Below are 27,503 nucleotides of genomic sequence, written 5' to 3'. Positions count from 1 at the left end.
CCATCAATACAAGCTTCCATCAGTACAGTCCATCCCTACATTAGAGTGAATTGTTATGAACAACAATAAAACGAGTCACTCAATCAATAACATACAATTATATCACACGCATCTACTTCAGCGCCTTGATCCAAAAGACGTTCAACCTCATCACGTGACTTGCTCCTCGCTGCGCTCCATAGCTGGCTATTCAATGCTGTGATGTCTCTCTCACTCATTCTAACATAACAGTAACACATGAACGTGTAACCACACAAGACTACCCGACAACACTCTACCAACATGTCGCTGCCCCTCCCTTCTCACTTTCCAACTTTATTCTCACCTTCAAACGTAAAACTCTCTTTACAATTCCTTTTCTCTACAAATTTCCAGCCATTTCTACCCTCCACTCCACGACGTTGCCAACCGAGTGCTGCTACTCACTCACATGACCTACTCATCATCACCTGTCTACTTTAGCGCACGCTATTTGTAAACAGCAAGTAGAAATTAACAAAATGTTTACAACGAGATAACAACGTCCATTCATCTGCAGACGCGACGATCAATGAGACGTGAGTTTGTGCTTGCAAACCCAAACCTTTGTGATGCACTTTAAATTAAATTATTATACATAATTCCATAATTAATTAATTAAAATAAATGTAATATTATCAAAACATAGATTTTTAATTTTATTATAACATTTTTGCATTTACCCTCAAATTACTCAATACATTCTAAATGATTTTTTATTAATATCAACAATCTTTAGGCTGGAATGTGTGTGTGTGTGTGTGTGTGTGTGTGTGTGTGTGTGTGTGTGTGTGTGTGTGTGTGTGTGTGTGTGTGTATTCATATATAATTATTTTAATATCAATATTGTCCTCCAGCCTCGACCACTAAGTACAGCCTATATCATCTACTAATACTATATCATACAATATTATTCAGTTCTTTGTGTTCCTCTAAATGCTTTCTGCTCAGATATTCAGTCTCATAGTCAGTGCCTGGACTGTATCTGTCTAACGTATCTCTCCAAAGAGAAATGACAGTGTCGAGCAGGGAAACGCATTCTGCTTCTGTTGCCTTACCTCCACGACATACAAAATCGACAGAACGAACAGGATCTACCATGGCAACCAAACATTCAACACGATTAGAAACTGTATCACCTTGTGATAAAATCAGTCCATTCCTCCACAGCTGTGCTTTCTTATCTAATGTAGTGCAAACTTTAGATTGAAACATGCCAAATGCAGGTGGACTGAAGATGGTCGTCTGACTGCTGTACACTTGACGTCGACCGACATACACTTTCTTACTCTCGTCTCTCTTCCACACGACAGACAGATCCTTAGGAGGCAAGAGAGCTGGAAACATGTACACGTCGTCTCTGCCTTCCACTTTGAAGCAGATACCAAGAGATCTATTTATAGCGAGAACTTTATCTGTGTTGAGTTGAACTTGAATCTTCTTATCTCTTCGGAAATGATTGATTGCCATTTCTGCTTCTTCTCTTGTTACTGTGCCATCCTTCCTCTTTGACCTGACGTGCCACTTAAAATCATCAGAAGCAATGAGAGGACCGATGGCATAATGATGTAGAGATGCAGGATTGAGAGCTGCCACATCACCGGCAACAGCAATCTAAACACACATCACAACAATATTACACAAACACACACAAGTACAACAACTAAACATCTGCTCGTCGTCTCACCTCTCCTGAATCATCTAAAAAATCAACTACCTTCTCTACAACCTTCTTCTCTTGTCCTGGACATGCTTCCTGCTCGATCCTCTTCATGAGTGTTGCCTTCTCCATGAATGGATCTTCTTGTTTCTTACGAAGAGAAGGAAGCAACTTGGACACGACTGTTTCAGTCTGCTCCTGCCCCTTCTTTACCAATGAAACACAATTTCATGATTTCTGGTCTCACTGTGCCCTCCGCATACAGAACAGCATACTTCTGTTCATCATGACAATACAACCCATCCATTCTACACATACCAACATATCTCACTACATGAACGTCTCACTATTGCTTTCCTCTGTCGTCTTCTCAGTCCACCATCAGTCAGTTGGTAGGGTCTCCTACCATCCTGACAACAAAACACACACAAATAAGATAAGATTCTATAGAGCAGAGGTTTGTGAACAACACAAACATGAGAAATGGTATCACATTTAATAGAGATTATCACATCTAACACATTTCCATCATTTCTCTAATTTTCCCCTGTGATTCCTCTTTGTTATAAGAAAATAATAGATATCACTTGTTAATCATGACTGTTCTAACCAGAATTTTTGAAAGGTGTATAGCCGTATGGGCGTGACACATGAGTCTGGCACATGGGCGTGACACATGAGTCTGGCACGTGGGCGTGGCATGTTGGTGTTGTCTGTGTAAATTTTTAAAATAATAATTTACAATGGTTTGAGGGAGTGTTTAGGATCATACCATTTGTAAACTGTTCGCTCTTGGTGTACTGACTGAAACTCAGCCTCTACAAATCACACTGAGGCAGACTGATAGTAAGGTATGGATTACATTCAGGGAATGATCGCCGGCAATCTTCCACCTCAACTGCGTCGAACAACCGTGGCACACAACCAGCGAATAGAAACAGTTTTGCAGTAATTTCCCACTGATGCCAGTATTGTGTATCTTAGAGGAATAGCTCACAATCGTAGCTTGTGATTAATGATGTGATATGCACATAATTTGATACTGTAATTTACTGTTTTAGTAGTCTTGAAGACATAAGTGTTAACACTAATCACACTATATCACGTATTTTATGACATAAATTTGACAGGTAAATTGGTATGTATAGACACGTTTTTCAATTACATGGCAACTAAATTTCAAACAGACAGACAGACAAGACAGACAGACACCTTTTCTCTCCTCCATGACCTCAAGGAGGGAGGAGAGAAAAGAGGTTAATACAACCAAGAGCTTCTTCCAGGAGGCATCAAACCATCTTTTGTTCCCTTGGTTCTTGAACATTTTGGTTGCTGGGGGATACAAGCCTCCACCTATCTGAACAAGCCGGGCAAGTCGTCTAGAGATGATGAGGGAAAGAAAAACAAGGCACAATTCAAGACCAAGTGGAGATCTCTCATCTCCATTCAACTGCGAAGAAACCTTGCTAAAGTTATAGCAGACAAGTTATATAGCATTCACAGAATGAACACTACAGTTGCAAATTATTAAATCATTGCATGTGTAGGGCCTAAAGGTACTTTTTATTTGACAGACAGACAGACAGACAGACAATAGACAGACAGACAACAGACAATAGACAGACAGACAGACAGACAGATAGACAACAGACAGACGACAGACAGACAACAAACACACACACAGACAAACATGCAGACAGACAGACAGACAGACAGACAGACACACGCAGACAGACACACGCAGACAAACACAGACAGACACACACAGACAAACACACACACAGACAAACACACAGACAGACAGACAAACAAATAGACATACAGACAGACACACACACAGAGAGACAGACAGACAGACAAACAGACAGACAACAGACAGACAGACAACAGACACACACAGACAAACACACAGACAGACGGATGGACAGACAAACAAACACACAGACAAACACACAGACAGACAGACAAACAAATATACAGACAGACAGACACAGACAGACAAATAAACAAACAAACAAACACAGACAAACAGACAGGCAAGCAAACAAACAGACAAACAACCTTTGCCAATGCTCTCATCAACGGTTCGTTGTCCTGCATCCTGCCTGCTGTATCAATCAGCACAACATCAAATCCGGCATCTCGTGCATATCGTATCGAATCCATAGCAATCGACGCCGCATCCTTCCCATGGCCTTTCTCGTACAGCATCACACGAGGAGGATTTGTCTCATTGTCAGGTCTGCGAATGGCAGCGAGTGAGCGATGGTGAGTGCGGAGCTGCTCGACAGCTCCGGCTCGGAACGTGTCACATGCAGACACAAGGACACGATAACCGTTATCAAGAAGCCAAAAACAAACCTGGAAAATATATTATACAATGACCGTGTGTGTGTGTGTGTGTGTGTGTGTGTGTGTGTGTGTGTTTGGTGTCATTGTGTGTACAGACCCTGAAATAAGGATTTCAAATTGATTGGCCACTTGGTCAGAGCCGTAGCCACCAATTTGAAGTGGCCCCATTGCAGCAGCCATTTTTAAAAATAAATAATTAATTACATAACACTTCTTTGAGTCTAATGCTTACAGTGTGATTTCATAATAATATTTAATGAGCTCAGCTATAGCTCTAGATCCGTATTGTAGAGTATACCTACATATCGGAAGCCTAATTGTGCGAATGCCCTGTAATGTGTATGTACTAACAGGCGTCTGTCATGGTCATCTGTGGACAGTCTCCTGTACAGTAAAAAATATTCAATGACACTATCTTCATTGGGTTGGGGGGGGGGGGGGTAGAGATCTTTTCAAAACTCTACCCACCTGATTTAATTATAACATGGCAACACATGGTACAAAATGATTGGGAATTCCGAATTCCAAAGTGTAATCAACCTATTCTAACAACAGCTATCCTGGGATGTGCAACTGTACTGTACAGACCCGGTTCCTGGATGGATCATGATTAATTAGGAAAGAGTTGATTTGATATTAACCATATATTTGTCTGTCTGTCTGTTTGTTGGTCTGTCTGTCTGTTTGTCAGTCTATTTGTCTGTCTGTCTGTCTGTTTGTTGGTTTGTCTGTCTGTCTGTTTGTTGGTCTGTCTGTCTGTTTGTTGGTCTGTCTGTCTGTTGGTTTGTCTGTCTGTTTGCTGGTTTGTCTGTCTGTTTGTTGGTTTGTCTGTCTGTCTGTCTGTCTGCTTGTTTACAATTGTCTGTCTATCTGTTTGTCCGTCCGTCTGTCCGCTTCTGACTGTCTGTCTGTCTATTTGTCTGTCTGTTTGTCTGTCGTCTGTTTGTTTGTCTGTCGTCTGTTTGTTTGTTTGTCTGTCTGTTTGTTGGTCTGTCTGTCTGTCTGTTTGTCTATCTGTCTGTTGTGGTAGACGCTATGTTGCATGCAATCCCAGATGCCATATGCTGGAGTATGCCCATAATCTGGTTGTAGACACACACTCATTCTGAAATATTCAATATGAATCGTCTCATCATCTTGTTAGAACTTGCAAACTGCATACGATCTTTAAATTGCTATACCATATCTAAATACCACAATATCCTTATTGGATTATGATGCCTCTAGTTGAGCGGTCCTGCTCTGTAAAAAGATCTGCCAACTGCTAAAGTACACAACACAAGAATGATAAGGACCCAGGCCAGAGGCAGAGTAAATAGCACGCCTGCTGCAACCACAGCTTTGTTAAAGTCTGTTCAAAGAATGGAGAGCCCGTGGGAAATGTGGTTACCAGATATATTAAAGGCATATAGGGCGAAAACAACAATATTGCTATCATCCTGGATTGTAATACTAACAATCGATAAATGAGCATTTAGAGTACTGGTTGCTAGCCAGCCCTCACTGCCTACTATCTATCTACTGTAGTACGTCAAGGTCCGTCCTGTTCAACCGTTTTCTGCCATTCAAACTGGCCAGAGAAAGCGTTGAAAATGTGATGGCAGCGAAATGAAAGAAGTGTGTCGACCACGTCATCCAGAAAGTGGAAAACTATTACAGAACATCAGACGGCGTGCTCGAACAAGCGGTAGAAAAATTAGTAGGTGAGGAGAACTCTTCAACAGTGAAGAGATAGTCCTAGGAGACGACGAGAATGACAACAATGATTAATACAATTAGTCTCTTTCAAGAAGCATGCTGCATCTACTAACCCAGGATCTATAGAGTTCATTTGTCCAGAGATCTGACTCCACCTAGTCACGTGCTCTCGAATGATATGTTTATCAACGGCATAGGGGGCGTACTTGCCGAGATACAGGAATTTTCCCACGGGCTCTCCATTCTTTAGCACGTCCTGGTCAACGCCAACAGACGTGCCAACAGACGTACATGTGCCTCTGGCCTCTACATGGTGAAACTTCTGTTGAGTTTCCTGGTTTTTTGCTGTTAGGAGAGACTGAATTACAGAGTATAATGTGAATGTAGAGTGTTGGCGTTGTGAAAGAGCACCCTCACTGTGATGGGTTTGCTGTAGGTAACTATCAGTAATTATCATGTCAAATGGCAGTGAAATTTTTTCATTGGCCCATGGCCGGCCATTATTTTATGCTGTGTGTGTGTGTTCAGTGTGTGTGTGTGTGTGTGTGTGTGTGTGTGTGTGTGTGTGTGTGTGTGTGTTCAGTGTGTGTGTTCAGTGTGTGTGTGTGTGTGTGTGTGTGTGTGTGTGTGTGTGTGTGTGTGTGTGTGTGTGTGTGTGTGTGTGCGTGTGTTCAGTGTGTTCAGTGTGTTCAGTGTGTGTGTGTGTGTGTGTGTTCAGTGTGTGTGTGTGTGTGTGTGTGTGTGTGTGTGTGTGTGTGTGTGTGTGTGTGTGTGTGTGTGTGTGTGTGTGTTCAGTGTGTGTGTGTGTGTGTGTGTGTGTGTGTGTGTGTGTGTGTGTGTGTGTGTGTGTGTGTGTGTGTGTGTGTGTGTGTGTGTGCGCGCGCACGCGTGCGTGTGTGCCATCCATCTGTCTTCTGTGTGTCTGTCTTGATGTCTGTTTCCTCACACAGCTGGCAGTGTCCAAACAGACAGGCACACAAACAAACTAACAAGCCATCTACACAACACACACACACACACACACACACACACACACACACACACACACACACACACACACACTCACCACTGAACGTCCCCAACACTCTTCCTTCCAGTTTAGTAGCAACTGAACCACACAGCTGATCAGCAATGTCAGTAGCAACATTTTTTGCTGCCAATCCACAACACAATTTCAGGCACGTAACCAAACAGTTATTAGAGTGAGAGATGAACCAATCAGATGTTCCTTCATTTTCTCCAAGATTGGAGAGACGTCTTGCTTGGTGAGTGTCTTGCCACCCGCAAGGCCTTTGAAGAAGGAAAATAGTCCACCTGTAATGCTTTTTCCTGATTGCTTGGCACCACTGGATAGGATATACAAATGATAAGCTACATAATAGACAGACAGATGGACAGACAGACAGACAGACAGACAGACAGACAGACAAACAGACAGATGGACAGACAGACAAATAGACAGATGGACAGACATGCAAACAGACAGACAGAGACAGATGGACAAACATACAGACACACAAAAAACAGATAGACAGACAAATGGACAGTCAGAAAAACACAAACAGATGGACAACAAACAGACAGATGGACAGCCTGATAAAAATATGGATAAATATATACAGAATAAACAAACAAAGACAACAATAAATACAAACAGAAATACAAACCTTTTTGTTTGGCTTGCTAACTCGACTTCAACTTCCTCCTCCTCCTCCTCCTCCTCCTCCTCTTCTTCTTCTTCTTCAGATTCCACTTCTCCTACAGACTGCAGCTCACCCTTCATGCTTCCCACCATTTTATTCTGACACAATGGCCACAAATGAGATGCCACATACTGTCCAATGGAAATCTTAATGTCAACCCTACTACATCATTTCCGGCGCTGCTGCTTGCTTTCTCGTGTGTTTCTCCATTTAATTGATCAGTATTGGAGAAATCAAGACTTCCAGCCTCACTGGCTGTTCCAGCATTGTCCCATACACGAGCTACTTTACCCTTTTTCTCAGTGCTAGCTGGTTTTCTGTAAAAAGGAAGTTTAAGTAGTCAAATGTATTGTGAGATGCATTCCTTCAATACAATAGTCTTGTGAGATGCATCCCTCCAAGACAACAGTCTAGTGTATTGTGAGATGCATCCCTCCAATACAATAGTCTAGTGTATTGTGAGATGCATCCATCCAATACAATAGTCTCATGTATTGTGAGATGCATCCCTCCAATACAATAGTCTAGTGTATTGTGAGATGCATCCCTCCAATACAATGGTCTAGTGTATTGTGAGATGCATCCCTCCAATACAATAGCCTAGTGTATTGTGAGATGCATCTCTTCAATACAATAGTCTGTTTGACTTACGTTGCTTCTTGTTTCTTTGTTTTACTTTGTGTCCCTCTTCCCCTAGGGCCCGGCCCTTTACCCCGCTTAGTCAGTTTAGCCAACTTCTTCAGCTTCCGATCATCATCATCAGAAAGCATCTCATTCTCAACTTTTAATTCTTCGACTTTCACTGGTTGTTTGTTCACAAGAGGATCTATCTTCGCACCTTCTTTAGATTTTGTATATTTGACTATTGACAAGCACAGCATAAAAACCAAGGTAGATAACAAACAAAAATAGACAAACAAACAAACAGACAGATAACAGACAGACAAACAGACAGACAATTTCACAAACAAACAGACAAACAAACAGCAAACAGACACACAAACATAGACAAACAGACAAACAAATGAAAACAAATAAACAAACAAACAGACAAACAATCAGACAGACAGGCAAACAAATAGACAAACAAACAGACAAACAGACAAACAAACAGACAAACAATCATACAGACAATCACAGACAAACAAACAAACAAACAAACTTGTAAAAACACATAAACAGACAAACACACAAACAACTAACAAATACAAATAAAACAATAGAAACAAAAAATTAGACACACAACCAAACACACAAACAGACACACAAACATGATGCAGACACATAACTCACTTGACTGTTCAAACGTTCGCATCACTTTCTTCTGTGTCACTCGTTCTCTCTCTTCGTCCTCGCACCGTTTAAGCAAAACACGAAAGTCGTCATCAAAATCAAAGCTATGATTGTATGTGCCGTTCTCCAGGGCGGCCCTAAAACGCTCCCGAAACGCCCTCTGCATGTCGTCTAAGAGACGGTCAATGTAACTCAATTGTAGAATGTTCTGACAACCAACCTGTAATGAAACAAACAGCTGGTAATAAAATAATAATAATTAATTAAATACAACATGATCAATATCAATCATGTACATGTGGTCAGCTGTGTGTGTGCCACTCGCAGTGATGTAAAAAAATTAGAAATTTATTAACGCGTCTGAGCCGTAGACACACAATGTTGTGCACATTGTAATGGAAAATACTGGAGGGTTGATTGAAGTGAGTTGTAACTCATGCAACAGCGTCTAGGTACTCTTGTTTGACTACAACTCATTAGTTCTATACAGTACGTGTCGCTCACTGTTAGAAAGGAAATTCAAAAGTATCATAAACAACGATATTTGAAAATATACAGTATGCACGGTAACGACAATTATTAATACCATATAATAATTAATAAAAGTAATTGCCTCGGATGTCCAAACACAGCGCGCGTATCACATCTGGAGCTCCAAGGCATGACGTCTTTTTCGTTACAACACATCGCCTTACCACAAAGACAAGCTCAAATTCGTTGTCCAGCTTGTGTTGGAGTTTGAGAGATTCGTGGTTAAAGCCATTGCCGCCACCGCGCTCCTAGAAAACGAGCATGAATGAATACAAATGGCGCGAAAAGCGGGATTCGCGTCACCTGAAGAATGACGCTTTTGATCAACGCGTTGACCGGCTGTGCGATGGCCAGATTAGCGCCTTGAAAGCACCAGAAAACGATCCCACCTTTTGAGAAGATGACAAAAAGGTCCAGCATTGTAAGTTGATATAAATGTGTTGTAATAGAGTTCAATAATACCCCGGATAAAATATTTTTATCCGGGATTTGTAAATTGCAACATCTGTAGCAGTCTTTTTGTGGACTGTCTACTTGGAGGAGGCATATTCCTACTAGTAGAAACATTTTACTGTTTTGTTAAAATTTAAATTAAATTAAAGAAAGTAACTTGAATACAACACAGAGACAGAACACTTTGGTAAATGAAGAGACTAAGCATACTAAACATAAATCTTTTTCCAAAGAAGAGACTGAGCATCTATTAGTAGAGTACCGTATAGGATAGAAATAAGTTTAGGTATTTTCCCTTATAACGAAGAAATGACCAGCTGGACATTTGCACATTACTGTACACACTCGAGCATATAGGGCAGACACACACAATGGTAGCCTGAACTTGAACCCAAAGTGCAAAGAATCCCAAAGACAATGTCTGACATATCAAATATTTTGTGCCCTCTAAATATTACTGTACAGCACAGATTACTTGCTATACATACAGAAACTGACATTGTCACCATACAATAATCACAAATACCATTTATCACTACTACTGTATGGTCAAACATGCATGTCATTCTGATCATAACAAACTTGTCATACATGTGATACAATGCTCTGTTTATCAATGAATCCTTTATATAAATTGTCATCACTAAAGTCCAAGTTTTTCCTTGACCACACCATCAATAGGATTTGGCAAATGTCGACATGCCTCCAAGAGAATATCATCAGTCTTCACAGGGTCAACTTGTTTTGCCTTCACTTGGATAATAATTGCTAACAATTTATCCTCAGGAGTTACTTTGTCATGACACAAGGCATCAATACCATCTTTGCTGAACCCTAGTGTTGTACCGAATGAATACCATTGAGATGAACCCTCAGATATTACAGCCTTTGCAACAGCACTCAATGTCACTAGCACTGTCTCACTTTCGACAACCACCAAGTCACCAAGACTTTCTACGACTCGCTCATCACCAACTACTTGTTTTACAGCAGCATTTGCTCCTTTTCCTGTTGCTTTGGCTTCCTTGATTTCCTCCTCAGAGTAAACAGCAACTTGTTTCAGTTCTTTGTGTTCCTCTAAATGCTTTCTGCTCAGATATTCAGTCTCATAGTCAGTGCCTGGACTGTATCTGTCTAACGCATCTCTCCAAAGAGACATGACAGTGTCGAGCAAGGAAACGCATTTTGCTTCTGTTGCCTTACCTCCACGACATACAAAGTCGACAGAACGAACAGGATCTACCATGGCAACCAAACACTCGACATGAAACTGAACTGCATCACCTTGTGATGTGATCATTCCATTCCTCCACAGCTGTGCTTTCTTATCTAATGTAGTGCAAACTTTAGATTGAAACATGCCAAATGCAGATGGACTGAAGATGGTCGTCTGACTGCTGCACACTTGACGTCGACCGACATACACTTTCTTACTCTCGTCTCTCTTCCACATGACAGACAGATCCTTAGGAGGCAAGAGAGCTGGAAACATGTACGTGTCGTCTCTGCTTTCCACTTTGAAGCAGATATCAAGAGATTCATTGATAGCGAGAACTTTATCTGTGTTGAGTTGAACTTGAATCTTCTGATCTTTTCGGAAATGATTGATTGCCGTTTCTGCTTCTTCTCTTGTTACTGTGCCATCCTTCCTCTTTGACCTGACATGCCACTTAAAATCCTCAGAAGCAATGAGAGGACCGATGGCATAATGATGTAGAGATGCAGGATTGAGAGCTGCCACATCACCGGCAACGGCAATCTAAACACACATCACAACAATATTACACAAACATACACAAGTACAACAACTAAACATCTGCTCGTCGTCTCACCTCTCCTGAATCATCTAAAAAATCAACTACCTTCTCTACAACCTTCTTCTCTTGTCCTGGACATGCTTCCTGCTCGATCCTCTCCATCAGTGTTGCCTTCTCCATGAACGGATCTTCTTGTTTCTTACGAAGAGAAGGAAGCAACTTGGACACGACTGGCTGACAAAGACGAGGATACAGAGGAGCAGACTGAAACATAAATATCTTTATCAGTAGCAAATATCTCCAACTAATTATTCTTATAATCAATCACCTGCTGCAACTGCTGCTTCACATCACAGAGAACTTTCTTTAGTTCTTTCATTTCAGCTGACCTGCTCCTCCTGCAGTCGAGAACAAAACAAACTTCAATGATGTTGATCTTGCCTTTGAACAGCTCAAGCATGTTGTCGACCACACGCTGCAAGACACCCTGACGTCCTGGACAGTAATCTATGTGACTGCCAGCTATCAACACTGTGGGTATAAACTCTGCATCCAAACTGGCTCTGAGAAATGAGAGCCAATACTGAAGCTCTTCTAGCAACTCCTCAACACTGCACAGTCGTCTCTCCTCTCCTCTCACTAGACTCACTAGCAAGATGAAGAATGAGTTGGAGGGAAAGAAAAGGCCGTGTGTTTTGTGGAACTGCCCTTGACCTGCAAAGTCCCACACTGACAAGCGACCCACTCCTGGAATATCGACTGTCATCACGTTGATACCAATTGTGCGTTCCTCTTCACATTGTGGGTCATCTGCTTGATTCTCGTTTGCAAAAATCCACTTCAACAATCCTCGTTTGAGAGCCTCCATGAGTGTCGTCTTTCCTGCTCCTTCTTTACCAATGAAACACAATTTCATGATTTCTGGTCTCACTGTGCCCTCGGCATACAGAACAGCATACTTCTGTTCAACCTAACAATACAACCCATCCATTCTACACATACCACCATATCTCACTACATAAACATCTCACCATTGCTTTCCTCAGTCGTCTTCTCAGTTTACTATGTTTACTATCAGCAAGTTCATATGCTCTTCTACCATCCTGATAACATAACACACACAAATAAGATAAGATGGTCTATACCAGACGTTTGTGAAGACAGATTAGAAATGCTATCACCAATGTTCTCACCAGGATTTCGTTTCAACCAGCAAAGAAAATTGAGTTATGACGTCTTATATTAGAAATGACGTTACTTCCGGTTCAGTAGTTAGCAGATATGTCATGCACAACCTACTACTATTTACTAGAACCAAACATCATCCCTACAATCTGCACCTTCTTACACAGTCTAACTAAATTTTAGATAAAAACTCAAGGGTGTGTCAAAGCATGGGCATCTTCTGTAACAGCATTCCAACCGTCATACAACACAAGTGTACACATGCCAAGATTGACAATTAGCCAATGATGATGAGCAAAGGACATTTCTGTGGTACTTAGTAACGAAGACGTTTGTTCATGGATCATGCCTGCTGTCTCCACTACCCAACCAGTAATAAATTAATGGTTACTTTTCATGATTCAACCGACTATCTCACTACCCCAACATATGGCCCAGACTGGAGAGAACACTGGCTATCACAGATAAAAGAAATTATCACATCTAACACATTTCCATCATTTTCATCTCAACAGTCATTTGTTCTAATACTTCATTTCTAATAATACATATCAACTGTCAATCAACATTCCTGTAATTTCATAGTCACTATCAAAGTTTATTTGTATATTCAGTCAAGTTAATTTTATAATTTCAGACTAATCCTTCATGTACACTTTTCGAACGTATTATACGTACAATATGAGCTTAGAGTACACAGTCTTACTGTAGCAGTTAGAACAATGACAATGGTCACTACATTGCAGAGCTCAAAATAACAGTCAGACGTCAGACAATGTCCACACCCACTAACACATGCCAACAGACCACACCTACTAATAACTAAAAAGCTTAGGGGTCATCCATAATTGTAGATATTTACTCAAGTGTACAAAGCGTATGCTAGGGGGAGGGGGTAAGAGTAGTTGTATACGCTTTGGGGCGGAGCATAGAATGTTGATGATTTCTTTTTGGTCCATTACGCGTACGTGTGTTGTACTGTATCTACGTTTTTGTAACTATCCGTCGCAAGTGTATGACGTGTATAGCACGCTAAGCATTCGTCGCACGTGTTTACTAGCGTGTACATGGTGTGGGAGGTGTACTCTGCGGTACATACTAACAGACCTGTCTAAGAGACCTTGTGCTGTTCATAAAACGCCGGCAAACAGATAGCAACAGTTTGTGAACGCTTTTGTCTTTGCCAGCCCATCTTTGTCTCGTGAGGAAGCTGTGCAGAAAGTGCAACGATAATGGAAGACTGCTGGACAGAATGATGAAATGTGCATATCAATCTTCGAAAGGGTTTCTAATTATTTAGTTATCGTAATACCATGGTTCTACATTCACATGACCAACATTTTATGTACGCTTGGGGGAGGGGAGGGGATATGCAGAAAAGAGTACGCTTTGTACGCTTGAGTAAATGTAGACAATTATGGATGACCCCTAAACCAATTATCGTTTGCTGCCTATGCCACTGCTGTTGCACTTTCTATTGACTTAATAACATGTCATCATAATATTTAATATCAATACATTTATTACTAGTTGTATCGTATCCGTAGGCGCCTTGCGTTTGTGAGTAACATGTCCAATCGAGTTTTCAGACCATCTACTGAAACGCTTATTCCTAGCTAGACAATACGTATTTGTTGAAACCCTAGCTGTCATGGAAGTAAACATGCAAACTTCCTAGTAGTTTAGATTACGTATATAGGCCTGGTATAGGTAGTCGTCGTTTTGCGATCGTGATCAAGACAATTGAAATATACAGTCTAGGTATGCACTCGGTTCCGTTGTAACGACAGTGGTATGGTATTTACTGCCATAGAAATTGATATCAGCAAACATTGACTATCAACAGTGTTAGATGCAGCACAGTGTAGTAAAGGATTGATTGTAGTATGGGACGTGTGAATAGTTGACTGTAGGTGGCATTCAACTCCTGAAGGTGTTTCTTGGTTGTCAAGTACACACAATCCCTAGCTACAATACAAAAGGATGGGGAGTCAGAAGTTCATGAAGCTTTTTCGTCGCCGTTTGCTCACTTAAACGAATCGTTCTTAGACTCATCTGTAGTCGGACACGAAAACGATATTTTAAGGTAGGTCCTATCATGAAACGTGGTCGTGGGGAGGAGAAATTTGAGATTTATGTACGTACACCCACACACACACACACACCAAGAGCTTGATGGACAACCATATAGGACCACATCCCTTTCTGTTGTGGACCAAGCCTCGCTACGCTCGGCAATTACCATACATCACATCAACACATACAACAGTTCAACTGCAACACATGGAAATACTCACGTCATCCTTCTGTTCAGCATTAGCTCTTGCTGCTAATAAAATATCGACAATATCGCCATAACCCCAACGTGCTGCATACATTAGAGCAGTTTGACCCTGTAATGACAATAATTGTGTGTTATTGTTTGTCTCTACTGTAATATCCGTCCTATCACAAATCTCATCACATCATTTAAATCTCATTCTCTTCATTCATTCATCCACTATCAACACTTACCAAATAATCATCAGTTTTGTTCACATCTGCCCCTCTACACAACAAAAGCTCAACTAATGACTTGGAGCCATACATACAAGCTATCATCAGTGCAGTCCTTCCCTACATTAGAGTGAATCGTTATGAACAACAATAAAACGAGTCACTCAATCAGTAACATACATAATCACCACACGCATCCACTTCAGCCCCTAGATCCAAAAGACGTTCAACCTCATCACGTGACTGGCTCCTCACAGCGCTCACTACTAGTAGTTGACGATTCAATGCTGTAACGTCTCTCTCACTCATTCTAACATAACAGTAACACATGAACATGTAACCACACAAGACTTTGGGTTGGAAGTCCAGCCGGTCATCTCCTCCCGCGGCGGAGAAAGACCGCCTAGAGACATTCGCCACTTAAACAAACCGCAAACTCTCAATCCTCCAATCAGAGTGCCGTTCAATGTTTGTGCATCCTCAATAGGGGATGCACGTCGCTATTGACTCTTTGCTAATGTAATTTTCGCTCTGACACAAGTGCGTGTAGTCTTGACACGTGCCATCTAAGTCTACAAACAACAGGTCGACTCTTTCCAGATCTTCTCGTTGTCTGTCTCTCGTTCTAAGAGCGCTGGACTCAAAGTTTACCACAAAGGCCGAACGCAATGTATGCAAATCCTAGCTCTGCACATTGCCCTGCGTTGAGTGCAAATACGACGCTTTGTAGATGGTCTACTCGTTCAATGCATGCAACATACGACATCCTGAGCAACTAGAAGTTGTTTTGCATGCACTGCCTATTCCTTCAAGTACGAAAAGGAAGACAAAGGACAAGACGACATGCATATATAGCTCCCTCGCTAACGAAATGTGATATCAGACGGTAAAAGCAATCGACTACTCAGTTACAAATGCATTAGTAGAGAGCCAATAACGACGGGCATTGCTATCAGCAGTTATCATTAATATACACGTGTATGCACAAACACTAACCAAACGTGTAAAATCCTGATTGGAGGATAGAGAGGCGGCGGTTTCCTTTGAGCGGCGAATGTCTCCAGCCGGTCTTTCTCCACCACGGGGGTGGGGGGTGGGGGAAATGACCGGCTGGATTTTCGAGCCTGCACAAGACTAGACGCGACAACACTCTACCAACATGTCCCTGCCCCTCCCTACTCACTTTCTAACTTTATTCTCACCTTCCAAACGTAAAACTCTCTTTACTTTGAGCGATTTTCTACCCTCCAGGTCTGTGACCCTTCCGGCCATTTCAATTTCTATTTTCATTTTCAATTTTTTGTCAAAGGTTTTCAATTATTTTGCTGAAAAATTAAATTCGGCCAGCAAATTTCTATTTTTCTTTTTCCACTTTCATTTCTATTTTTATTTTTTATTTTTCTATTTTCAAGTTTCTATTTTGATTATTTTCAGACAGCCATCCCTGAGTTGAATGTCAAAACAATTGTGAAACGACCTTGTGGGAACTACGCAGCAAGGAGTCTTGGTGGAACGCATGCCTTCAACGCAGTAAGGAGTTGTTTTCCATTTTTGGTTAGAATTGGTGGAGTGGTTCTTCCACTGCTTCCACTCTAGGACCATCCTAAAGTCTCTTGTAATTTCCGCTTTAGCAAGAAGGAAATCCCAAGAAATATATATATATATATATATATATATATATATATATATATATATATATATTAGTTGTTCAATAAAATTTAAAAAAATTATATATATATATATATATATAATCAATCTCAGGTGCGAGCAGCCATTGCTGATGAGCACAGTGTGGTTTATACGGTAGCTTATGAACCTTAGGCTAATTAGCTGGTTAATTAAAGCTAGTAACTACTGAAACTCGTTCAAACTCAACGCTGTCACCATCTGGATACCTATATAGCCGTAGTTGTGTGTGTGTGTGTGTGTGTGTGTGTGTGTGTGTGTGTGTGTGTGTGTGTGTGTGTGTGTGTGTGTGTGTGTGTGTGTTCAGAGTAAACTCTCGAACGATGTGGCAAAGAGAGGCAATCAAACTGTCGTTCGTCTGCTCTTCTACCCTGGCTCGTGTGTACTTTATGCGTCGCTGTCCTTCACAACGCTTCCAGTGATTGATGATTTCTCGCTGACTAAAGCCGTTCTTTTACTGCTTGCGTTTCTCTCCAAATTCTCAATGCATTTGCACCAAATCCAACCTAAGCATTTCCAGCACTGAGCGCTACACAGTGTAAATTGTCAATTTCTACCGAAAAACGAGAGAAGAGCAAGATTCGAATTTATCCGTCAAGCCAGATAAGGGTGAGCAAGTAACTGCAAATGACTTTCATGGTTTTGCTGCCCGGATATATGATTCTGAACCGGAAATTCGCTGCAAGCTTGACTTTGGAATAGGGGATCCTCGCTAACTTTCTGAGCAGGATACAGTTGAATGGGATATATAACTCTGAATGAAATTCTTCATGAGTGTGTGTGTGTGTGTGTGTGTGTGTGTGTGTGTGTGTGTGTGTGTGTGTGTGTGTGTGTGTGGTGCTGTAGCTCAATTGGTTACAGAGTGGAGAACGAAACCTTCTGGGACCTTGCAGGGTTGTAGGTTCAAGTCAGTGATGGCGAGCTATGGCATAATATCCTTAAGCAAGAAACTTACACACAAATGCTTCTCTTAACTCAGGAGTATAAATGAGTACCTGGTCATTGCCTGGGATAGACATCATGCAACAGACGGGTACTTATGAATCTTGGTGTCCAGCCCCAGAGCTGCACCATAGTCAGTGCCCCTGGATGACTCCGGCCAAGCTCCAGGTGGATCATAGCGCTGGCCCTAAGCCTCCACGTAGCGCATGGAGGCCCTGTCTCTAGAGGCAGGGGAGCTATCTCCGCAACTGACTTTAAGGTTGACGTTGAATGACATGGAGGGCCTAACATTTGTCCATTTTGCCCATTTGTGTGTGTGTGTGTGTGTGTGTGTGTGTGTGTGTGTGTGTGTGTGTGTGCACGCGCTCCTGCGAGTACCTGGCCAGGCTCCAGGAGATTACTCAGCACGGCCCATAGCTTCTGCGTAGTGCACAGGAACCTAGCCGACTGGATGGGGGCGTAACCATAACGAACGCAGCTCCTTATGCATTTACCATTTTGCTGTGTGTGTGTGTGTGTGTGTGTGTGTGTGTGTGTGTGTGTGTGTGTGTGTGTGTGTGTGTGTGTGTGTGTGTGTGTGTGTGTGTGTGCATACAATGATAAATTAATTTACTAAAAACTAATCTAATCGGCCCGTGAGGAGAACGGGATGGTGGGCTAGTAATTATATAAGCAGTACGCTTAGACGCAGTACACACAGCAACTACAAATTCAAAGATGCGGTTTACACACACGCGTGCATCAATCAATTCGCTGGATCACTTCTGCATGGACTTGAATCTTGAGCTTCTGTCCTTGCGGATGGCGCTCTTGTCACTTCAGACCTGCCTAAGCCAGATGACGCCTTGTGCTGGCCAAATATCTCAGATAGCTCTCACTTGGAAGACTCCCGATTGGCGCCGTCACCGTCGCTGTGCACCGGGCTTCTGCCCAACACTGTTGAACACAAGATAAGAATTGCTTGCCCAGCTCCGTCAATTCATCCAAGCATTTGGTCACGAACCGGGCGCCAGTACATGACGTCATCTGACTTAGGCAGCTGCAGGTCTGAAGTAACAAGAGCACCATCTGCAAGGACAGAAGCTCAATATTCAAGTCCATGCAAAGGTGATCCAGTGAATTGATTGATGCACGCGTGCATGTAAATCGTATCTTTGAATTTGTAGTTGGCTGTGTACTGCATCTAAGAGTACTGCTTATACAGTGTGCGAAATAGTCTTTGACTGACCACCGGTCATCACGTCCTGTCAATTTAAAATTTGCCGGACATTAGAAACGTCTGGTCGGACATTCCAATCCTGGCAAATACTACTTATCACTTGAAATTCATCATATATACATATACATATATATTTTTTCTTTTATCAATACATTTTCTCTATTCTACTATAGTTTCCCAACCCCAACCACAACACAACTATCTCAAATTAACCCAAAAATATCTTCCCTACTCTCTAATGCTAGTCTCTCTAAAACCATCTTAGAATTATAAAGCCAAAGTTTGATGGACAACTAGTACTGTTGATGGAGGTGTGAGGTGGCTTGGCTAACGGTCACGTGGTTATGCAGTACTGATCTCCGTGCAATTGATTTCGAAACGTCGAGGCTGTGAGACAACCAAAGACCAAAAGTTTCAACCACAAGGGTTATATACATTCTTGCCGGGTCCAATGGACACCTGCTTGAGAGTAAAGACCTTGCAACACCTCCTCGAGGAGTGTAGCAATGACATGTTCAAGCGAACGTATACACACACCGATCCCACCACATCTTTTTCCAACATCTGAGTCCACCACACTGGATATACAAGCACAAGGAACAAAGTGGTCTGAGTGGAGGCATACGTTTCCCCATTCAGATCTAGTTGATGGCTACTGTAGTGGATCAATTCATGACAATTATCATGGGTTGCCGCAGTAATTCGAGGTTTGTACACGTTTCCATGTATTTGTGTTGCCAAACCAAATCTCTTGGAATACACTGCACGAACAGGTTGATAAAGGACACTTGCCACTGCAGCTAGCTCGAGATGCCTGACCAAGTGCTAGGTTTCATGGATCCAGATGACACTTTGATGTTGCATGCCTTTGATAAAAGAGTCCTAGGCATGCAATTAGTACAAACTACCTGACAAATTACTAAAAAAAGTCTGACTACAACGTGGCCATTGTTTAAGATAGCAATGAAGAGAGAGACAGACTTTCATCACTTCCTTGACTCTGCCCTGCATGGCTACAAACCCATCCGCGTAAATTTCTGCATGCCTGGCCTCGCGCAGCCAGTCCCTCCTCCTTTTGACTTCCGTTAGCGTGTCCTACCTAGTGAGTTTCGGAATGTCATCTTTGTCCGCATATGCGGCATACTTCTAGATGTGGAAACTGCAATCGTTCCAAGAACATGCACTACGCTACACTAGTGGCAGTTTTTTAGTTCAAGGACTTCTTGCTATCCTATCAGCCTAATCATCTTCAGGTTCTTATAGCCCCTACAGAAAACATTACACGCAAGTATCTCTGAGTTTCCTATCCTGCCGCATTCACGTTGTACGGCCTGTGGCTGTCTGCTGCATTTTTGTTGCGCACCTCGGAGCCCCAGAGTGTGTACTTGAGCTTCCACATCCGGGATTTGACAAAATACTCGTTCAGCTATACAGTACAGTGTACCTATGACGCGTGGCTGTTTGTGTTTGTTTCGTGCGCAAACTGCAGAAACTACGTTTGTTGACATGACACTGGGACGTGCGAGGAAGTGGGTTGCTCATACGGAATTCCACACCTGCCGCTACGCCACCGGACAAAATGTCCCGGCGAAATCACGAATGGCCGGACAAATGCTTCGTTTGGTCGGTAAATGTCCCATGTCCGGCCGTTATTTCGCACACTGTATATATAATTATGGTTGACAGCATTGAGTTTGAATGAGTTTCAGCTTCAATTGCAATATATCACAGTACCGGTCAAAAAGGATTACTCAAATCACATTACACATGTGGCATGTAAAATTACAATTATCCTAACAAAATTAGTGTTTTATTGATTCAGTATTTTGTAATCTCCTCTAGTGTCTATGACATTGTTTACTCTTGTAATCATGCTATCAACAAGGGTTTGTGTTCTTTCTTGTGGCACATTATTCCATGCTGTCTTCAAACATTGCCACAGCTGTGACGTGTAACTGCTGCTGAACAACACACGCAGGATAATCCCATATGTGCTCAATTGGATTAAGATCCGGTGATTGATCTGGCCAGGGACTAAGAGAGCTGTAGCCAATGTGCTGGAGCCATTTTTGAACACTCTGCTCGGTGAGTGGGAGCATTGTCATGCATAAGTGTGACGTCACCATGACCTAGTTCAAACTGGTAGATTGTTGGAACTAACGAATTTCGAGAATGCATATGTACATTCTTCTTGAGATTTCTTTCTTGCTAAAGCAGAAATTGCAAGCGACTCTGGGATCATCCTACTTTTAGTGCGGAAGCTGTGAAAGAACCACTCCGCCCATTCTAATCAGCAGCACGCATTGGAATGGAAACCGGCTCTAGCTACTGTGTTGAAAGCACACATTCCACCAAGAATCACTGCTGCGTAGTTCCCACAAGGCCGTTTCATTTTTTCATTATTACCGGTTCAATTGTTTTGACATTCAACTCAGCGATGGCCAACCAAAATAATCAAAATAGAAAAATAAAAAATAAAACAAAAATAAAAAATGAAAAATAGAAATTTGCAGGTCGAATTTAATTTTTTCAGCAAAACAATTGAAAACTTTTGACAAAAAAATTGAAAAACAAAAAAATAAAAATAAAAATTGAAACCTGGAACAAATCCGCTGCTACACTATTGTAGGCTCGAGAGTCCAGCCGGTCATTTTAGTCTTCCTCATTACATCATCATCTTACATCTTAGCATAGTCTCACGAATGTTGAGGGTGGGGTTAAGGTCTGACAACGGTTCCCTCCTCCACAGCAGGAACGTCCGCCATTGCATTCATCCAAGCGTTGGTACAGTACAACGTTTATGCATATGGTAGCGTCGATGAAGTAGATCACAACAGTCAACTCGAAAAGGACTTGTCGAGAGGGGAGAGATGACCGGCTGGACTCTCAAGTACACCGGACGTGTAGCAATGCAGTAGACGTCTGACTGCCGGACCTCCAGCCACTGCGTGGGGTATCCAAATCTTTCTTGTGGATTTACAATGTAGTTAGATGTTGAGAAGAGCAGACATTCCTTAGTATCAAATCGGACACGGAAGAAGTCGACATGCAGGATCCGCATGTTCTTGTCGTGACCAACAGATTGTCTCTTTTCCTACGGACATTCCATTCTCTTGCAGCAAAAAACGAAAATTCTACATGAGGATTACAAGACTAATGGTGTAATGGTGAAATAGTGTGGACTGTCGTTTGGATGCGGACGCGAGTGATGAGAAAGAGACATGAGGCACTCACCTTCAGACGTAAAACTAGTGCTCTCCTTTTCTCTACAAATTTCCAGCGCTTTCCGCCCTCCACTCCACGACGTTTCGAACGGTGCACGCAGAACTGAGAGTTGCGACCAAGTCGGCTGCGGAACTATTTATACACTTAATTAACATCCGTCGTCCGGATGTCGAAGCCATCTGACGATCACGTGTCTACTGTAGCGCACGTTCCGCTCTGCGTACAAGGAAATGTTTATGTAAACGTTCATTCACCTGCAAACGCAGCTATCAATAAAAAGTGAGTTTGTGCTTGTAAACACAAACTTTTGTGACGCAGTTTTAATTAATTTAATTCTATAATTAATTAATTAAATAAAAACATTAACATTTTAGAATTTATTCTAACATTTCTATATTTACTCTTTAGATTACTCAATATATTCTCAATGCTATTTATTTTATTAATTAATATCAACAATCAATTCAGAAAACTGGAATTCAGTGTGTGTGCTTTGCACAGCTACACTTCAAGATGAAAGAGATTGCAGTGGTGACTATACAATAAGCGTGAAGAGATATGAGTCGATTTGTGGTTGTTTGGGTAGCAGTTTCCAAGATAAAAGTGGTGGACAGAGTTTTTAGGTTAGGAAGCTGGAGATGAACTTCTTAGATTTAAATTAATACCAAAGTTGAAACGGTGATAATCCCACCAAATTAGTTAGTAAAGGGATTGTTCATTGGCAGTGGAATGTCTAAGTGTAAAGTGTCTATTGGTAGTGAGTAGGTGGAATGTGACAATAAAATCATTTTCTTATTCTTTGTATTTTGTCTAAAGGAAACTGCGCAGTGTACACATGTGTGATGGAAATTTCATAAAATGAAAGTCCAAATGGCTACGTACTGTAAGAAACATAAACAAATGGATGCTCCAAGCACATTGTGCCAACGTCAAATAGCTAATACACTCTTCATATGCCAACATTGGGCTCAAAATGTATGACAACAAACACTTGAGTGCAAGTATGATAGGCTGCCTTTATGAGCATGTTGAGCGAAACAATAGTCATACTACTAATGTGAGTTCTTGTTACAGCAAACACTGGTCTAGTGCAATCAGAAGCATGCGACTATGCCACTCATAGTCCTTGGCATTACTGCAACACAATGGCTTCATCATCAACCATCATTCAATGTTATCGAGCGTTTGAGAATGACTCTTGTAGTAGATATGTAAAGAGGTCTAGCACACCGAACGAGCATTGTGTGTGTGTGTGTGTGTGTGTGTGTGTGTGTGTGTGTGTGTGTGTGTGTGTGTGTGTGTGTGTGTGTGTGTGTGTGTGTGTGTGTGTGTGTGTGTGTGTGTGTGTGTGTGTGTGTGTGTGTGTGTGTTCATGCAAAAAGAAAGGGTCTAGACAGTTTGCTTCAATAACAAACAGCTCACATTATCACAAACTTAGTACAACTACATAAGTCTTGATTTGACAATTGTCGAGATGACAAGCAGAGCAGTGGTTCATCTCTAAGTAAGTCTGATAAATCTGATTGTTGATTGAAAGTCTGTAAAAGCTCTCCGCTTCTTATGGGTGATTTCACGACTACAAGATAGTGATCGTTTATACCTCCGGCGGTCGGGCACTGAATGCTGTGGTTTAGTAGGTGATGGTGCTCTCTTGTGCAGTCGCATTTGCCTTCTTGCTGTCACTCCTTGATCATTAAAAATATGAAACAATCGTCTCTTTATAATGTTATAGAGAGACAAATTAGACAGAAAGGAAACGGCGTCTTTTCCAGAAAGAGTCGGATCTTGCTCTGGAGTGATAACAGCTTGAAGAAGACCCTGGTCAGAGGTACAGGCAAGAGCTAATAAAAAACAAATTTTAACAAAATATTAATTAACACACACCTAAGGGACAGGCAAAATCACAATAAAGCGGTCTAATGCAGGACACATGGAATTTGTCATCATTCGATCCCAGTATCAATACGTGACCAAGAAAACTAAAATATTCTTTGAACATCGACACTGAAAATATTACATGTGCTTGAGACTTTGCTCTCACTGGCATTGAAACCGTTTTGCCGTTAGAACCAACTCAGTCTCAAGAAACGAAATGAGAATAATATGATGCAAAGCAATACGAATGAGCGTTCAACCTTATTTGAGTTGTCTTGTCTGATTGTTAAGAAAAGGAAGAAAGAGTTTAGCAAATGATGACAGTAGAATGTCCCTATCTAATCTTAGCAAATTCCTTGGCTTTAGTATATCCAGTCTCATACAAACACTACAGAACGCAAAGCTCTAAGCGCTTTTAAACAGCAGAGTATTGGTTGCTCTGCAGCATTGAAGCTCACCAACCAACCCATAGGAAAGTCATTCCATTTACTTACTATCTAGACATGATACAGACACAGACAGACAGACAGACAGACAGACACAGACAGACAGACACAGACACAGACACAGACACAGACACACACAGACACACACACACACACACACACACACACACACACACACACAAACACACACACACACACACACACACACACACACACACACACACACACACTTGCTTGCCTGTATACATAAAAATGTGATTCAAGCAAGATAACAAAAATATTTGATGTCACCGGCCATTTAAAGCCGACTTCTGTTGTTATCAGTACAGATTTACTGTTCTTACTGTCTGTTGGAAGGTATTCCTCTATGACATCACATCTGGTTTTCAGAACAAACTCAACGATATAACGTCAGTGTCAGACTCGTCTTCATCTTTGCCTTCGTTAACAATATCTCCTAAAACAAAAGTATCAATAACAATAATGCTGTCACTCATAAACTTTCTTAGTATAAACATTTTAGTAAAGTCTGTTCAAAAAACAAAGAAGCTGTGGGAATCACAAGTTTGTATGAAAATATAGAAAAAAGTCTTTGTCTTTTGCCAACGGTGCCTTTCAACTGGTCTAAACAACTGCCCAAGGAATAGCTGGAAAAAGCAAAGGCCATAATCTACAACATAGCAGCCAGTCGCAAAATGTGCATACCGTATTGCCTCGCATACAAGGGCAAGGTTCTTAGTAGAACATTTGGTACTATGTGCCTTTGTACAGTTTCGTTAGAGAATAGGGTAGCAGCCGGAGGATCGCAGACAAAGAAAAACATCACTGATAGTTACAGTTCTGATGAAAGTTTTGCAGCATTTCTAGCTGATGCATGAGAGCAGTTGCCACTGAAAATTTATTTGCAGAAGAAGCAACCAAATCAGAATCAGAAATATGGCTATCGGTGATGTCTTCCTATTTGTCTGTAATCCTCCAGAGAATTCCATGGCTTCTACCTTATTCCCTAACCACACTGTACAAAGGGACATAGTACACTAAAATGTTGTAACAAGAACCCTGCAGTTGTATGCGAGGTAATAGGGCATACTTCCTACTTTTAATTAAGTCTAAGATGAATACAATATAGCACGTCAGGAAACACAATGTTATGATTATGGGTCGTTATGCCCCTCCATAATCAGCAAGTGGGGTCTTTACCCCATCTGGGCACCCACCAACCCGGCAGATGAGCCCAGCAGGGTACATGTTTCTGTGTAGTCCATTAGCCAATGACTAGCCAATTCAATATAGATTGCAGGCATTACGGTGACCGCAACCTCGATACAGCACGCCTAGTGGATATCAATGACCACAAGGAAAGCACTGAACGTCATCGTCAACAGACCGTTGGCCAGACCCAGAAACTCCCCAACGATTGAAACGAGTCATAGTCTCATGGATAAAGCTAGAGAAACATGAGAAAGAAAGACAGACAAGTTTCATAATTTACTGTCGTCCTGGGGTTTGAACCCCCAAACCATGGAGTGGTAGCCATTGTCGCTAACCACTAACACACACACACACACACACACACACACACACACACACACACACACACACACACACACATACACACATGCACACACGCACACACACACACACACACACACACTGTTCTATTAGTGACATACACCAGAAGCACTCGATGCAATAGATGTGAAGCTATTAGAGAACGTCACTGCATTGTATGAACGTGTTGCAACCACTAAATAAAAACGGCCACGTGACCACACATGTTAATTAATAATTATTAATTAATTACAGATATGTGTTGACTTACTGTCAGAATTTGAGAATTCATAACGAATGCCATCGCTGAGTATAAAAGAGATGAACACAAGACAAGCACACAAACAATAGAGAACAAAATTGATTGTCTATATCAACTGTCCTATAAGTAATAAATTAATTGATAATTACCCTTCACTCTTTGCATGCCAATCCATGACATCTGCAGTAGTCTGAGATGAAAAAGTAGAAGATGACTAGACAATAATGATCAGAAATAATAGGAAAAGATTTAATGAAAATAGACAAGTAAACAAACAGGTAAACAAACAAGTAAACAAATAAGTAAACAAACCAAGTAAACAAACAGGTAAACACAAGTAAACAAAGGTAAACAAATGAGTAAACAGACCAAGTAAACAATCAAGTAAACAAACAGGCAAACACAAGTAAACAAAGGTAAACAAATGAGTAAACAAACAAGTAAACAAACAGACAAAGAAACAAGTAAAAAATGACAAACAGACGGACGGACAGACACACAGACACACGGATAGACAACCACAGACAGACGGATAGACAACCACAGACAGACGGGTAGACAGACAGACAGACGGACACACACGCACATGCAGACACACAAACAGACCACTACACAGAGAGACAGATGGATAGACAGACAGACAAACGGAGGGATGGGCAGACGCACACACAGACGCACAGACAGACAGACAACCACACAGACAAACAGACACACAGACAAACAACCACACAGACAGACAGACGGACAGACAGACAGACACACTGACAGACAACCACACAGACAGACAGACGGACGGATGGATGGACAGACAGTGGTCTATTCTTCCATACAGCCGCAATAACTAACAAGCGTATGGGCATAACTGTAGCCCCTACCAACACAGCCCAAAGCTGTGGCATAGAGAACATCTAGACTCAAGAGTCATAGATTTAGACTACCAGCTACTATACAAAAAAACAAAAGCAAAACAGTATATCTAATCCGTCTTCCTTGCACACGCTGTGCACATGTCCTGACACTCACACGCATAACTGATAGACAAACAATTAAGACAGACACACACACAGACAGACAAACAACAACACAGACAGACAGACAGACAGACACACAGACAGACAACCACACAGACAGACAGACAGACAGACAGACAA

At 41.6% G+C, this 27,503-nt stretch overlaps 4 protein-coding genes and 2 long non-coding RNA genes across 6 annotated transcripts; all 6 read right to left on the bottom strand.

The window, feature by feature from the left end:
* Positions 1 to 2: 2 nt before the first annotated feature.
* LOC134176644 (uncharacterized) lies at positions 3 to 429 on the bottom strand. The gene is made up of 3 exons (XR_009969316.1): positions 326 to 429; positions 96 to 219; positions 3 to 35 (listed from the first exon to the last, which is right to left on the bottom strand). It is a non-coding gene; the product is annotated as an uncharacterized LOC134176644 (long non-coding RNA).
* A 423-nt stretch (positions 430 to 852) lies between these two features.
* LOC134177800 (signal recognition particle receptor subunit alpha-like) lies at positions 853 to 4,210 on the bottom strand. Its single transcript, XM_062644582.1, has 5 exons — positions 4,160 to 4,210; positions 3,740 to 4,039; positions 2,032 to 2,088; positions 1,706 to 1,964; positions 853 to 1,632 (listed from the first exon to the last, which is right to left on the bottom strand). The coding sequence occupies exons 1-4, from the start codon at positions 4,208 to 4,210 to the stop codon at positions 1,866 to 1,868; spliced, it is 507 nt and encodes a 168-aa protein (XP_062500566.1). The 3' UTR covers positions 853 to 1,632; positions 1,706 to 1,865.
* A 1,201-nt stretch (positions 4,211 to 5,411) lies between these two features.
* LOC134176885 (uncharacterized) lies at positions 5,412 to 5,940 on the bottom strand. Its single transcript, XR_009969390.1, has 2 exons — positions 5,842 to 5,940; positions 5,412 to 5,767 (listed from the first exon to the last, which is right to left on the bottom strand). It is a non-coding gene; the product is annotated as an uncharacterized LOC134176885 (long non-coding RNA).
* A 48-nt stretch (positions 5,941 to 5,988) lies between these two features.
* LOC134177799 (signal recognition particle receptor subunit alpha-like) lies at positions 5,989 to 9,681 on the bottom strand. The gene is made up of 9 exons (XM_062644580.1): positions 9,559 to 9,681; positions 9,420 to 9,503; positions 8,725 to 8,944; positions 8,083 to 8,293; positions 7,595 to 7,748; positions 7,396 to 7,529; positions 6,944 to 7,074; positions 6,795 to 6,881; positions 5,989 to 6,086 (listed from the first exon to the last, which is right to left on the bottom strand). Exons 1-9 carry the CDS (start codon positions 9,673 to 9,675, stop codon positions 5,989 to 5,991), a joined length of 1,236 nt encoding a protein of 411 aa, XP_062500564.1. The 5' UTR covers positions 9,676 to 9,681.
* Positions 9,682 to 10,137: 456 nt separating this feature from the next.
* On the bottom strand, positions 10,138 to 16,754 carry LOC134177257 (uncharacterized). The gene is made up of 8 exons (XM_062644037.1): positions 16,349 to 16,754; positions 15,327 to 15,456; positions 15,165 to 15,266; positions 14,948 to 15,043; positions 12,497 to 12,568; positions 11,794 to 12,435; positions 11,541 to 11,729; positions 10,138 to 11,467 (listed from the first exon to the last, which is right to left on the bottom strand). The coding sequence occupies exons 2-8, from the start codon at positions 15,453 to 15,455 to the stop codon at positions 10,352 to 10,354; spliced, it is 2,346 nt and encodes a 781-aa protein (XP_062500021.1). The 5' UTR covers position 15,456; positions 16,349 to 16,754; the 3' UTR covers positions 10,138 to 10,351.
* Positions 16,755 to 23,634: 6,880 nt separating this feature from the next.
* LOC134177798 (uncharacterized) lies at positions 23,635 to 27,251 on the bottom strand. Its single transcript, XM_062644579.1, has 3 exons — positions 27,228 to 27,251; positions 26,362 to 26,458; positions 23,635 to 24,059 (listed from the first exon to the last, which is right to left on the bottom strand). Exons 1-3 carry the CDS (start codon positions 27,249 to 27,251, stop codon positions 23,719 to 23,721), a joined length of 462 nt encoding a protein of 153 aa, XP_062500563.1. The 3' UTR covers positions 23,635 to 23,718.
* Between the last annotated feature and the right edge of the window lie 252 nt (positions 27,252 to 27,503).

Source organism: Corticium candelabrum, chromosome 3 (assembly GCF_963422355.1).
Source record: "Corticium candelabrum chromosome 3, ooCorCand1.1, whole genome shotgun sequence".
NCBI lineage: Eukaryota > Metazoa > Porifera > Homoscleromorpha > Homosclerophorida > Plakinidae > Corticium > Corticium candelabrum.
The sequence above is the reverse complement of the archived record's forward strand: the minus strand, read 5'-3'. Positions and strand labels throughout refer to the sequence as shown.